Source organism: Amphiura filiformis, chromosome 3 (genome assembly GCF_039555335.1).
Source record: "Amphiura filiformis chromosome 3, Afil_fr2py, whole genome shotgun sequence".
NCBI lineage: Eukaryota > Metazoa > Echinodermata > Ophiuroidea > Amphilepidida > Amphiuridae > Amphiura > Amphiura filiformis.
Genome location: NC_092630.1, coordinates 7,468,291 through 7,483,824, shown reverse-complemented (window position 1 = coordinate 7,483,824; position 15,534 = coordinate 7,468,291). Strand labels below are relative to the sequence as shown.

At 35.9% G+C, this 15,534-nt stretch overlaps 1 protein-coding gene across 1 annotated transcript in view; it reads left to right on the top strand.

Moving 5' to 3' along the window:
- Positions 1–13,609, top strand: part of LOC140147942 (rRNA N(6)-adenosine-methyltransferase ZCCHC4-like) — a 38,216-nt gene extending 24,607 nt beyond the window's left edge. Inside the window, exons 7-11 of the mRNA XM_072169735.1 lie at positions 875–972; positions 1,875–1,999; positions 3,759–3,886; positions 4,498–4,633; positions 12,501–13,609. Of these exons, the coding sequence (XP_072025836.1) occupies positions 875–972; positions 1,875–1,999; positions 3,759–3,886; positions 4,498–4,633; positions 12,501–12,723 (710 nt within the window). The 3' untranslated portion in view covers positions 12,724–13,609. The remainder of the gene's footprint in view (positions 1–874; positions 973–1,874; positions 2,000–3,758; positions 3,887–4,497; positions 4,634–12,500) is intronic.
- Positions 13,610–15,534: the final 1,925 nt, after the last annotated feature.

Sequence of the window (15,534 nt, the reverse complement as noted above, 5' to 3'; positions counted from 1 at the left end):
GGAAAGTTAAGGAACAGAGTGGAATTAAATAAATATTAGAAGAAATGTTTTTAAAATTATACTTTTTGCTACTTTTGTCCTATAATTTGAAGAAAAAAGAAGAAAGAAACTTTGTACAGTATATAAATCAAGACAAGTGGGCATTTTGAAACAGCGGTTAAATTAGTATCTGGCAACCGTGAATTGGAGTGGAAGTCCCATAGTATAAACATAAACCAAAGTCCAACATGGTTTATCTACAGCAATAATCTATTTGACTGTAGCAAGATTCAAAATCAGATTTAGGTAAACAAATAATGTTTATGATATCTGTTTAACAATGGCCAAATAGTAAACATCAATAAAACAAATGGTTATCTGTAGTTTGTTTGTCTCTATCTGACTGTTGTTTGCACTCTGTCTGTCTGTCTGTATGTCTTGGTTCTTCTTGCCCTTCCTCCCTCCCCCTCCATCCCTGAGAAAGGAGATGATGGGAGAAGAAGAGGATCCCTCAAGTAGAAAAGAAGTGGTGACCCGGCTTTAAATGAAGACCCCTCCCTAGGAAGGGCATGGAGAGAGATGGATGGAGAGGAGACTCCTTATTGCAGCCTTTGTCTGTTCCTTTTCCTTTCTCTAAATCGACTGCTCAGTGCCAGAAGTGGGTAGTGCAATAGCTGCCCTGTGAACATTTGGCAATTTACACACAGTATATTGTACTCATCTACACATGGCAGCTACACATCGCAGCTATTGCACTTACCCACTTCTGGCACTGAGCAGTCGAAATGTTCATTCACCTTCATTCACATAATGTACTTAAGCCATTTTTGAAAAGATGCAGCATTCATGATATGTAATAAAAGTATTTTGATTCACATATTTCTCTCCACTCCAGATGATAAATCCAGCTTACCAACCATGTGGGTATTCCCCTACTTCCTAGAATCAAGAATCAAAGCCTGCCTGCCATCTTTTACCATGCTTGATTATAAGGTACATTTTTATGTTGTTGTAATAACCGTGTATTGCCGAATTTCATCCAACTATAAACCATGCACTCACATCCCTTTGTTTCACACTCTCCAGTCTGGACCAGAGGGTGATGTTAATTACCAATTTTTTTTTACAGTGAGAAGCTGTTTCTTCGCTACACAGGGAGTGCAGATTTCAAATGGAGTCCCCCATTCCAGTAACCCCATTTGAAAATCACACTCCCTGTTGGGAGATTAAGGTCATGTCTTCCATAGGGGGTGTATGGATTTCAACTGGAATAGCTATCAACATATAGCAGCCATTGTAAACCTTGGTGTTACAATTCAGATTTTCCAGGTGATGGTGGTATCATCTTACTAAAAATATAGCGAAAAGATGTATGTTTGTTTGTTTGTTTGTTTGTATGCATGAAGATCGAAAGGCTCCGTCAGTTTGGATCCAATTGTCGCCAAATTTATACGGGATATCGAGGAATATACAGGAAATGCGTTGGACTTTTCTTCAACAGCATGACTTGTGTAAACTTTGATAAAGAAATGTAAAATATTGGCGAAAATTCAACGAACTTAAGAATTATTTAATGGTATTAACTAGTAACCAATCTGGGGAGCAAGGTAATACCCCAGAGATACCAGTTTTCAGGCAATTGCCTGATTCCCTACTTTTTGTTACTACAAATTTTTGCACTTTTATTTAATTTCAGCCCATTTTGAGGCTTTATTGCCCAAATTTGCTCACTTTTCCAGGTTTTTCCTGCATATTCAGGCCACTGGCATCCCCCAAATATGAAGGAACAAACTATTGACATTTACAAGACAACAAAAGAGTTTAATACCTCACAACATATCTCTGTGAATCTGACTCATTAAATTTGTCTTGTTTTCATATCCAATTCATGACAGGTTGCATATGACAATCACCCATTGTTTCAAAACAAGGCGAAAGGCAACAAGAAAGGCTCTCCAGTTCGAATCTTCACCAATATCGATGCATCTAAATTTGTTCTTCCAAAGCAAGAAGGTTACAGGTAAGGCCCCATTTTAAGGCAGTATAAATTTTCCGATCCATATATTAGACACTGTGTAATTTACTGTAATTTCTATTCAATTTAGCATTATTCCCACAATAAAAAGCAGACATAATACATAAAAATCACAAATTAAGAATAAAATATTATGACACAAGGAAAATTAAAAAGATTTTTTTTGATGAAGGAATGGCAGAAAGGCCAATAAGATTGACCATCTCCTTACATGATACCAAAATGTAAGCAAAAGAAACAAAATAGGATTCCAAGAATTCATTTTTTATAGGGGCTTCAGAAAAATTATCCCTGTCTATTGAGCATTTCTCATTTTAAGGGGCTATTTTAGAAAATAAGGAGGAAAATCACCCCTCGCCCCCATATTTGTTGACCCCCTGACACCAAGAGTTAAAATTTAATTGATAGATTCTCCAAAAAGTGTTTAATTGATATGGCTTTTTAAGATTAGATCTGCAGTTCTTATTGCTTGAGCAGTAATTCGTCAGCCTGCTACGCTAAATGCCTAAGTCATTTTACATGTTACTCATTAGTATTTTGATTTTCTGAGTAATAAACCCATAATTCATCAAATTTCCAGCCGCATTCTTCAATAACTTGTGGAATACATCAAAAGAGATGTATTCCACAAGTTAATGAAAGAATGGCTGGAAATTTGATGAATTATGGGTTTATTACTCAGAAAATCAAAATTGCAAATGAGAAACATGTAAGAATGACTTAGGCATTTAGCATAGCAGGCTGATGAATTGCTTTTTTGTTTCTTGTCAGAACTTCCGATTTGATTCTTGCTGTTTCTTGAGCAATAGAAGAGGATCTTATAAAGAAATGAACAAATATTAACAAACTTTTATGTACAAATTCTAATTTGTTATATCAAATATGTTGAGGACATCATACTTGTAGAAGCGAGGTCTTGAATGGTTCTCATAGTGACTGTTTGATATAGTTCTATACCATTTTTCACCCTGAAGTGGCAATGACGTCAGTGCTCATTTCATTGGGCGTTGCACACCAACATTGCCTGGTTGTACAGCAGAGACACTAAAATGAATACACGGGATCGATACACTTGAATGTGCTATGCACGATTTGATATTCAGGCGATAAATCTTTGGATACCGGGGTAGAACATGATGAATATCTCCCGTAATTTTTTTGTTCTAAAGAAGCCATATTTATTTCCTTGCACTTGAACATATGTGTTGAAAGGATATGATAGTCGTTAGCTTGCGTATTGAGAAAGAAGCGTGCGTCTTGAGCTCAAAAACTGACCAAAATTCTGATTTTATATGTGCCGAACTATATATATAGCGCAGCATAGGCTAGCTGCACTCACTCGTGGAGGTAGTCTAAAAGCAGATGACCCCATGGCGTATACATGCTCACTCACACACAGAGAGGTCAATTACCAGGCTATTGTCAGTAGCCTTAGTCGGATGTCCTTCGGCTCATTATGCATCTCAAAACTATTAAACAGGTTGGAACAAAATGGCCATGCGTGGCTGTGGATTCAACCTACCATGGCGATTTCTGCCATGAAGATATCGGGCCGATGACACTGTGCGCTGGCTCAAATCGCTAGAGTTTGCTCAAAGTGCTGGCGCATACACGCACACACTGCGTATAGATGCTGCTTGCATGTGTGTTCGAATCAGCTACCTCATCAACATGTTGGCGACACTGCCCCATCAGGATGATAAATGGTATAGAGACATTATTCTAATAATTTATCCATCTACAGGTACTGCTCACCATGTACACGTTATGTATCATCTGAGAACCACCATTGTAAACAATGCCAAGCATGTACATCCAAAGATGGTAGTACTTACAAACATTGTGATGTCTGTCAGAAGTGTGTCAAACCTTGTAAGTATATAAGTATCTCTGTCTGTAATCAGTGGCGGCACCAGGAATATTTGGGGGGGGGGCATTTGGGGGCAAAGTGAATTTCAGGGGGGAAAAATTGACTAATTTTTCGCAAAATTGCTGCAAAAAGTGGGAATAGACGTAATTTTTGGGTTTTTTTCCTCAAAAGTGGGGGGGCAGAAAAATTTAAATATTGGGGAATGCCCCCCCCCTGTAGCGCCGCCACTGTCAGTAATAACTTCAAGAAGCTTTCAGCAAAGGAATGGAGTAGTGATCTGTATCCCCGTATTCTTGACCCAGAGGTCCATTTCAACATTTTTGCAAGCTACGGTGCAACCTAAGTTTTTATGGACATGTATCATAATGGTTTCAGTCAAAGACCTATTTTAGTGGTTTTCTCATCCAGAGAATCATATAAATCCTCAAAATTCAGATTTTAGCACATTTGTTAGTGTTATAGATGTGCCAACATATCCTGCAAGTGCTCAAGCCAAAATCTGTATAACAAAATAAATCATTTCATATGAATTTGGTGTAAGAAGAGAAGTTAGGTACATATATTTAAATGGGACTTCAACTTTGTCATTATTGCTGTTTTCCTCATTTTTCAGCGTATACTCATTGCATTACCTGCCAGAGGTGTGAGTTGCCAACTCATAGCTGTAACAAGATGCTACAAGGATGTCATATATGCGGAGCATCAGATCACAAGAGACGAGAGTGCCCAAACAGAGGACACCACCAAAGGTAGGTCTCGTGATCATACATACAGCCCCAGTGGAGGGAAGCCTTCACTTTCGTATATTGGTACGGATTTTGCCTGATAATAAACCTCCATTTTTATGCAAGTCATCCCCCTTATAACCCCTTTTTTCAGAAAAAAACATTCAATGACACTCATTGTAGGACCTTGATTTTTTTTCAATATTTCTTTTGATGAAAATTCACCTTGTCCCATTAAAATATTTGTCAAGGAACACAACTCAAATCCGTCACGCCATAGTAAACCTCTTTCGAAAGGGTGTTTTTGGGTAGTAATCCAGCTATTGGCACAGTTTGTCAATTTTGAAATCTTACCTTTATTCATGTAAATTTGACTATTGCAGTTGAAATCCATACACCCCTATGGCAGACATGACCTTAATCTATAGGAGAGTGAATTCACAAGGAGTGTGAATTTTAAATGAAGTCACCCATTCAGGTAGTCCCATTTGAAATTCACACTCCCTATGTGGAAAATTAAGGTCATGTCTTCCATAAGGGGTGTATGGATTTCAACTGGAATAGCATATTGCTGTATCCAGCTCAAATCAAGTTGTATTGAATAAGAATTAAGGCCTAAAAAATTGTTTGATTGGCATACCATAAAAAAAAATAGGGTTTTTTTTTTACTTTTTAAGCTGTAAATTTCGTTTGATAAAGGATTTGGAACTTTTTTCCTTCTTTTTTTTTTTAAATTTATTTATTTAAATTTTATTTTTTAAACATTATTATTTTTTTTTGCAAAAAAGAGAAAAAAAAGTCAGGCCTACTTTTAGGGTCGGTCGGGTTACGCCAATCAAACAATTTTTTTAGGCCTAAGTGAGGTATCATGTCAAATTTTGCCAAAGGATGTAACTTGCAAAGACAAAAACCAGTCAGAACTCTTGCCCCCGCCCCATAAAAAAACAAAATTTACTGAAAATGTCCACTTTTTATGTAATTTTGTGCAAAATTTGTTGATTTTACCCCCCTGAAATTCACTTTGCCGCCCCTAATGCCCCCCAAATAAAATTCCTGGCGCTGCCACTGACAATAACAAAGTTTTTACCATACAGTTAACCAACCCATGGCAAAATAAAATAACATTGTCAGGACTTCTAGCGACCCTATATGTGACCATCCAGCACAACTGAGCCCTGAAGTCGCCAATCATTATTTTTGAGATATTCAACTAAAATTCTGCTTGAAATTAGCTTGATCATGTCTATAGTACTTGACATTTAAGTAGTGAAAAATCAATAAAACAGTCAATCCTTTGTTTCCTATTGTTTATTGTTAAGTCAATGGCGCATATCTCAATAGTGGCACTGGAGACATCCGGGCTCAGCTGTGGTGGATGGTCACATATTTCCTATATTTTTGAACTCTTCCTATTACAAAATGTCATTTAATTCCAATAAACCACTTGACGTCATTGTTTATCAACAAAGGCAAGGGACTGGTCTATCGATATGCTTGAATGAACCGCTACACTGTTCAATGGCTTTCTTGTACTATATGAAATGTGGTGGGCAATTTTAAATGCATGTGCCCTGAGCAAACTACGATGCGTATGCACACTGCAGAGCAAAGAACCATGGAAATTGCCATAATTCGCGAGCATACTGCCGGGCAATGACGTCACATGTTTAGGAAATTAACTTTTTTTTTTCACTTGCACTATAGTGAATTTAATATCACACAAGTTGTTGTAAATTTTCAGCAAGTTAGCAAGTAGATTGTAAGATACACCCATTTATCATTATAGGGATGATTACAAAATTTGTTCTGTGCAATTTACGGAATTTCATCTCGCAGGTGTGCATTTTTAATCAAACCATATCACTCGCATCAGCTGTATGAGATAAAACTTGTCACTTAAGGACTGATTTGTTGCAAAACTTGTGTGAATAGATTCACTTTCAACACATCTATTGTTGTCTAATCCATATTTGAATGAGTTTTAAAAGCTTTTCTTACTTCTTCAAAGCCACGCTTAATGGACCCTGTGGCAATATCAGAGCTTGTTTTTATTTTAAAATAGTGATGCTTTTTTTCCAAAGTTGTTATTCAAAGCCTAAAGCATTGCTTTTAAAATTTCTTACTTAAATATTGCAAAATTTTGTATCAGATTACAACTGATCAGAGGATATGTCTTACACTTCCCATAATGCATTGCTACCATATCAATTTATCGTACTGATTTGCTATCTACAGTATGTCCACCTTGAAGTACGAAATAAAATACGCAGTAAATTCTGCAGTTTTGGTGTGCCTTAATGTCAAAAAGAAATTAACATGCTGCTAGCCTCACACAAATGCATGAAGTTATAATAAACGACGCACAATACGCTTACGCAAAATGTGCGTACTTCGTACTTCATAGTGGACAAACTTTAGTGCAACATGGTTCGATAGTGACACAAAAGTACCTCAATGAACAGAACACATTCAGATCTTTTGAATTCTGTTTATGTCATGACTATCTATCCAAATTTAGCTAATCTATTCTCAAAATGAAATGCCATAGTGGTGTTAGAGACTGGAGCCCAAAAGGCTAGAGCAAATATTGTACCGTCCAAAAAGGATTGTCAAGATGCAAGTCTTACGAAATGGCATTTCCTGAAAGACGTAAAAGTTTGTCGAAATTGGTCTACTTGGGCCAGCTTGGCGTAGACCGGGGATGGGGGTAGCGCGAGCCGTTAACCCTCTCCTATTTTGGGTCGTTGTCGAGTTCCTACGGGAAGATCATTTAAAACAAACAAAACAAAACAAAGGGAACCTGTACAAATTAATAGGAGTGCCATTTGATGAAATGAGGTGATGCATCATGTTACAAAGGATTCTGGGAAGGGTAAGATGTCTTCTCTGACATCAGATCGAGTCATTGAATAGCAGTACATAAATTATATAAAACTATTGCAGTAAAGATAAGTTATCAATATAAAATGACTAAATGGGTTCCGTAGACGTGCCACATCTATAATGAAAATGCTCCAATATTGCAAAAGATGTTTTCTACAGTTTTACATTAATCTTTTAAGCATCTAGAGTTTGCAAGAAATATCTAAGTGTCAGGTTTTTATCAATTGTGACTCCTGGGGATTTAGTGAACACTTTAGATTGAGCTATTGAGTAGCATTTTATATCTTTAAAAATGAGGGGAAAAAAGCATGCTCCTTCGTTTTATTCTTTCTCAGATTGTTTAAAAATTCAGATTCAGATGTGAAAGTGTTCCTGTTGAGGAAGAAAAAACATATTTAGGCAGTGTATCCAGTGTTTTGAAAATACAAAAGATATAACAATAACATGCCGGAAATCTTTGAAGTTTGATTAAGATGTGTAGAAGTAATGTATTTATGAATAATGAACTTAATTTGTTCAACTTTTTGCATGTCACAATCAGCAGATGGCTGATGCAACTGTGATAACTCAATGCTTTAAGGTGGTACTACACCCCCTGATAATTTTTTTTTCTCAAAAAATAACTACACACTGGTAACAAAAGTTACGTATATTATAGGGGCAAGGAATCCAATTACTTCACTGAAATTTCAGTGATTCATGACAAGTGGTTCATTATATATGTTAAGAAATGAGGTACATTCTAACAGTACCTCTTTTCTTATCATAAATAACATACCGCTTGTCTTGAGTCACTGAAATTCCAGTGTAGTAACTGGATTCTTTGCCCATATAATATACATAACTTTTGTTACCAGTGGTTTTTTTTTGAGAAAAATGCAAACATTATCACAAATTTATCAAGGAGTATTGTACCACCTTACATGTTTCTTTAAAATGCTTTTAACCTTAATCTTAACCGATTAGTAATAAAGGTTTTCCCGTCCAATTTCAAACTTTGGTTGTTCAGTTTAGTATAAGTGTCATTCCTTTTCGCGCAAAATTGAATGAACGCTTACATGCTCGATTTCAATTAAGCGAATGTGCTATCTATTTCATTTAATACGCATTCAAAATTCTAAATAGTGCACCCAATTTAGCACATTGTGCAGCAAATTTCGAATTGTGCAGCCAAATTCACGTGGCCTTGAATTCAGAGCCTATTTGGAAATACAAATTCATATATGCGGAAACAAAATGGAAAAATGTTCAATCAAATTCGCAAAGTGCAAAATCAAATCCAGAAGTTCTTAAATATTTTACAATGGTTCAAATATAAAAATGCTATTTATCGTGTTTATATTGAACATTAGATACATGTATCGTCAACATTGTTCAAACAAGCACGTTGCTGTATTAAATGTGAAGGGAAAACATATTTTTAAGTAATGTTTAAAATTGCTGTATGCATAGGCCTAGTAAAACAGAAAATGAATTATAACTAATTATAACATATTTAAAAGCATTTTCCCGGTTTAGTTCAGAAACCATAAAGTGATGTATGTCCCATAGTTCAATCAAGCTCAGTCTAGTTAATCATATAAATTATAAAAATATAATGAAACTTTTCCTTTAAGTTAATGCTACTTTTTCTTACGATAGATCTTTTTTAAATCTTCATATTTTTAATTGTATAATATAACCTTTATCTATCGTATCCATAATAAATTACTGAGTTTGGCGAATTGGTAAGGCTAAAAACTTCTACGTTTTACATTATTTCGGAGAACGGATTTCTGCGTTGCGTGAGTAAAGTTGTCCACACCCCAATAAAGCGTCCAATTTTGTTTTTGTTTACGTTAAGGGTGTCAAATTATGTTAATTAGTTTCAAAGGCACTGGCAGCGCACTGCATGCTAAAACTTTTCATGCCAACACAATACACTAACACTGTAAACTGAAAAGGTCCTAAGAAGGACAAATCAACCTAAGAGTTAATACCCTACTACAATGGGGAATTATCTCTACACTCCTTTGTGTCTCAATTCAACTTAGGCAAAGTTAGGGCACTAAAGAATTGAATTTAGGACACTTCTTAGGATACCACTTCACTTAACAAAGGCAATCACTTCACTTTTAGGACAGCCCCTTCACTTCAAGTGGGTTTCCTGGGAGTGAAGTGGTTCCATTATTATGTGAAGTGGGTGTCCTAAAAAGTGCCCTAAATTCAATTCTTTATTGCCCTAACTTTGCCTAAGTTGAATTGAGACACAAAGGAGTGTAGAGATAATTCCCCATTGTAGTAGGGTATTAACTCTTAGGTTGATTTGTCCTTCTTAGGACCTTTTCAGTTTACAGTGTAATGTTGACATAGCCTGAATTAGGCCTTCTATCCTGTCATCGGTGTGAGGATATTATGCCTGTAGTCTCAACTATCACATGGCACAGTAGAAGTATGCCTGTAGACTCAACTATTACATGACACAGTAGAAACTCAATTAACATCTATTGTTTATTCAACTAATTTATCAACATTAGCATGTATTCTGTGTTTTATTAAGCTACTTGCGGTTCCGCCATTATGCACTATGCGGGGAGAGCCTCGAACTGGCAGCATACATGAATGGGAATTGAACTAGTCATAACGTTCTGTGTAAGGTTACATAATTCTTCCTTTCATGTATGCTGCCAGTTCGAGGCTCTCCCCGCACATAGTGCATAATGGCGGAACCTGCAAGTAGCTTAATGGAGAACTATATAGTCAACAGTAGAGTGTTTGTTTATTGAATTTTGTAAGTGAAACTTTTGAAGGACAAATTAATCAGGGTTGCCAAACCTGTGCTTTGGTAACCCAAATGGGTGACTTTTGAACAATTTCACTGAGACTTCCCATAGGAACAGATCATGGTTAAGAACAAAATTGGGTGACTGTCAACATTTACTCAGACGTCTAATGGTGAAATTGAAACATTTGAAAACGAAATTGAATTCACAATAACGAATTGTTCTGATCATGCATTAATTTGATTGAACTAAAATGAAATCGATTGCTCATAATGCTAAAAAGAAATCGTGATTCGTTGCAATCATTCAATCTTGCGCGAAACCGAATGACACTTTTATTATATCGAACGCACAAGTTGCGAAATTGGCCAGGAAAACCTATATTTACCCTAACATTAAACAAATCCTATTCCTAATCTTAACCAGGCCTCTTAACCTAACCTATATTAAGATAACTTATCATAACTAATGTTAACGTGACTATAGTTTGTTCGGCTTATAATTGGCGAAATAAATGAAACTCGTAAGATCAAGTGTATTGATATAAAATGGCATACAATCAGTTGCGCGCAACACTTACGCTAGTTGTGTATTGTATAATGTGTGACTATAGTGCGTTCATATGAATTTACTTAATTTTTGCTGATTATAACCCGAACAACTTTAATAACATAATGTACATTTAAAGACACTATCAGTGATCCCAGTAAAAGTGTAACAAAATTACAATTTGTTGGAATTTCTTAAAAGTGACGGATAAGTCACTGAAATTGCCATTAGGAATTTTTTTCCTAAATTTTGGCAGAAACAAAAAAGATGGCAGTGTTGATAAATATGAATCTCCATTCAAATGCATGTACAGACAAGCTCCCCAAACATTGACCAAAATGTGACAATAGGTGTTGTTTTTTTTCAGATTTATCCCTTGCAGGGTATTATCAGCACATCTTTTCCCTTGTTTTTGATAATGTTAGATTTTCTGATTTAGCCAATCAACAGGCGTAACCATCCCCCCAATATTTTGACAAGGGGATGGTCCATACAATCACCCCCCCCCCAATGTTGACGCCTGTATGTTTGTTTATGGCCAAATTAACCTCATTTTTGGCAATTTTAGCGTACTATAAAATTATTCTGTCGCCAAAAGGTGATGTATTTACTATACTTCAAGAAATGTTCCCAAACCTCATCCCCCAATGTCAAAAAGGAATCTACGCCACTGCGAATCAATGATAGTGTTTTTACCATTAACTAATTCTAATATAACTAATAATGTTAAAGTGTGTTTGTCCTCTTGCGTACTTTCTTTCACTTTCAATTTGTCCCTCTCTCCCTCCCTTTTCTTTATCTCATTCTTTTCTTTATCTCATACCTCTCCATCACTTTCTTCCCATTTCTTTTTTTTTTTTTACTTTTTTTCTCTGTTTTTCTTCTCACAATCTTTGTTTCTCACAATCTTTGTTGAGTTCCACACATTTTATGGGAAGTTTAAAATGATAACTTTTGATGTCCATCTATTCGCTGATCACACAGTCAAGGTTCTACCCCCAAAGTGTGTCTTGCGTGTGCGTATTCCGCGTTGCTAGAAAAGCGTGAAAAATAAAAATGCACTTTTTGCGCATGCGTTTGCATGGAGGACCTCGTTTTGGTGTAATGTAAGACATTTTTGTAACCTTTTGTAACCTTGTATAGTGTATACCTTCTTCCAACCACTGGGCTATTCAGTTGAAATCCATACACCCCCTATGGAAGACATGACCTTAATCTTCCACACAGGTTGTGTGAATTTCAAAAGGGTTACCTGAATGGGTGATTCCATTGGAAATATGTACTCCCTGTGTGGAAGATTAAGTCATGTCTTCTATAGGGGTGTATGGATTTCAACTGAATAGTTTATTTTGTGTTAATTCCTTTCAAATTACTGCAAAAGTGGTCATTTTTATAGTGATTAATTGTGACATTGCGCATTTCTGACTCATTATTTCCCGCCAATTTACTAAGCTGTCTTGAGCCATGTGACTTCTTAGAGGTGAAAAGAGTGAAATAAATCAAGCAAAAATACGAGTAAATGTTAACAAGTTGTATTTGATCAGTTTCAAGTGAAAGAATACATCTTAGTGTTGATAAATATCAAGAAATCTAAAAATTCGGGCATGGCCAAATGTGTCTTCCATTACTCTGGCCTTAATGTACTAACTGTTTATAAATTGTACTAATTCATTATTTGTGTTTCATCTTGCCACCAGGCCTAACCAATCTAACACTAAGAAGAGAAAACACCAAGGAGGAGTGTCAACACCTCCAAAGTCTCAGAAACTGTTGAGTCAAACTAAAACTGTTGCTATCGGTAACCAAGATTCATTTAAAAGAAAGAACATTAGTAGTGATATGAAACAAAGCACAAGTGGTGTGCAAAAGAAGAAGGCAAGGAATAAGAAGAATAAGAAGAAGAAGTGGACAAAGAGTTGAAACAAATCAATGCTTTGTTTATGAGAACAGTTAGAACTAAGAGGATTGTTGGTGTATGTGGGATACTTGTACACCAGGAAGACAAAAGAAAGAGTTGTGGTTTGCATTCAAAGACAAGAAGAAGAAGAGAGAGAAAGGAAATGAGAACAACAACCAATGGTATTCCTCGTAATGGGTAAATAAAAAGGCAACACGAGCTTGTCTTAAAACTGATATACAGATTGGTAAAAGTGTGCAAGTTCAATTTTAATCAAATAAACACAATATTTTCCATGCATTTTACAAGTACAATGTACTTTGAAAGTCCTCTAAAAAGTATATTAAAGTTCAGTTTCTACATAAAAGCATGAATATTTTGTGTTCCAATTTGGGCTTCATTTTACACAAAATAATAACAATGCTTTCCTCAACTTCTTTGAGACACTTTACCCCCTTTTATTTGTCATAATAAGATGGAAGTAAATCAGAAGTGTGAATAGAGTTCAGTCATCAACTTTGAGTTTCAGGGGGAGGGGTGGAGAAAATACACAAATTGTCCTAAATTTGGACATATCTAATCTTATGATATTTTGACTGGGGAATGTGGGGTGGAGGTAAAGCCCGAGATTGTGGGAAGGGACACCACCTTTCATTCAACATGTCAGGTTGCAAAAATTTGTACCCAAACACAACGGTATCCAGGATGAACTATGAATAAATACACATAATGGAACAAATTTGTTATTTCATTTTGAATTTGTTTAATAACTCTGTTACTTTGAGATGTTCATTAAAGGTGAGTGGTTCGATTTTTTTCAAATGTTGTTATCTATCTGACTTGATGTGATTTCATAAAAATATTACAAGTATGCAAATTAGCCTTGGTTGTAGCTTATTTACTAGCTGTAGGCAACCCACCTTATTATTCATTGTTATTATTAATTACCCTAACCATAACGTTTATTAGCATACTAATAACAATTATCCCTAATACCATGTTAATTGTCTGGATCTACAACCATGGCCAAAATGTGTTGGGACACTTATGGAAAACGTACACTATAGTATGACCTTATTTCCGTTATTATTAACGTGATAAAGTGGAGGTTTCTTTGGTGTCAAGCCTAAACACTTTCCTAACACCCCAACCCTCCCTCTTCCCCACCAATCAATGTTGGGTGCCACAAGGCTCGTGTGACCAAAAAAGTCGAATTCAACATTGATCGGGGGAGTGGGGGGCTTATTTACATTACCCTATCAAACCGTCCCAACACTTATGGCCAGCATTGTAGCTGTGAAAAGAGCAGAGTTAGCAAATCTTGCAGTTGAAAACTTGGAAGATACACAAACTTCAGAAGTAAAAATTTGATGTATGTATTACTTATATTGTAATGATGTATCTTTTACAGATACTGTATCAAACTGATTGGTACCCATTGGTGTTGATTGAAAAGCCCGCTTCATTCCAAATGCTATACAAGATTGTCTCGAAATGACCAGAATTGATAGTTTTGTGACCTTTTATAACATATTAATCTACAATTGTGTATATATTTTTGTTGCATTTTGATAAGGTAGGCTTGTCCGTAAGCACTGGAAACTGATGGGAACCAATCATTTTGATTACAGCCTGTATTGATACCCTTTTCATGTCTTCCTATTTTAACTGGAGAGGCCTTATGTTTGTTTAAAGGAGTATTTCGTGATCCTAGCATCCTCTTTTTATGACATTTTTCAGTACATATCCACGAAAAAAGCATTTTCCCAAAATTTCAGTTGATTCCGTTTTTGCGTTTGCGAGTTATGCATGATTATGTGTATTACACTGCTCCATAGACAATACGTTGTAATTTCGTTCTGGTGCACCAGAACGAAATTCAAATTTCATGATATCTTTGCTAAACTAATTAATCTGCAAGAAATATTTTGTACATAAACATTATGTAGCCAGAGTATTCCAGTGATATAAAAATCTCAGCTTTTTTTGAGAAAAGTGGGGGGATGAGGCTGTGGATCACGAAATGCCCTTTAAGATGTCTCTATAATTATGTTGGTGTGTGAATATGTCAGACTGCTGTTCAGACTTCATCATGTTCAAAGATACTGGCTAGTTTGGCCAGTAGATCAGCCACATGCCAGTACTCTACCCACGGACGCCACCATAGAACACCACTGCAAAGCTAGAGGTAAACTTCATTGCCATCAAATGTCTGAATAAAATTACCTTCTAAACTTTCCAGTTTAGCCCCCCCCCCCCTGAAATGAATTACTTTTAAAAGAGCCCAGGATGCTAATGAGTCGGGCAACTAATTAAAACAGCGTTCAAGCTTGGCCAAATGTGTGAACAAAATATTTAGGGGTGAAAAGAACCAAAACTCTTGAATGTTTATATGTTTCCAAGGTAAAATATCATCTAGATTTCGAGAAAAAAATCATTTTTTTTGTCCGATTTTGGGGTGACAAAAATTTCGACCTGCAGATTTCCTGTGAGTGTATGAACATGAAAACTATCAAATAGTACCTAATTTTCTATGCTAATTGTGTAACAAGGGTACAATTGTGATATTAAAAGCATTGAATGGGATCCATATAGGCCTATTTCTTTATTTTTGTAGCTGGGGTTGAAACTTGAGGGTTCAGGTGACAATTGATTAGAAAAGAATACAATATTCGCATCATTTTCGATTTGTAATGGTCACATCTCCACAATGGTATGAGCTATTGGGATGCTTTAAGTGTTTTTTCCTCAGTATTTCAATAACTAAATGGTGATTCAACAAACAAGTAAGCTAGATCTACAAAAAAGAAAATAACTTGCAAAATGCTACCCAT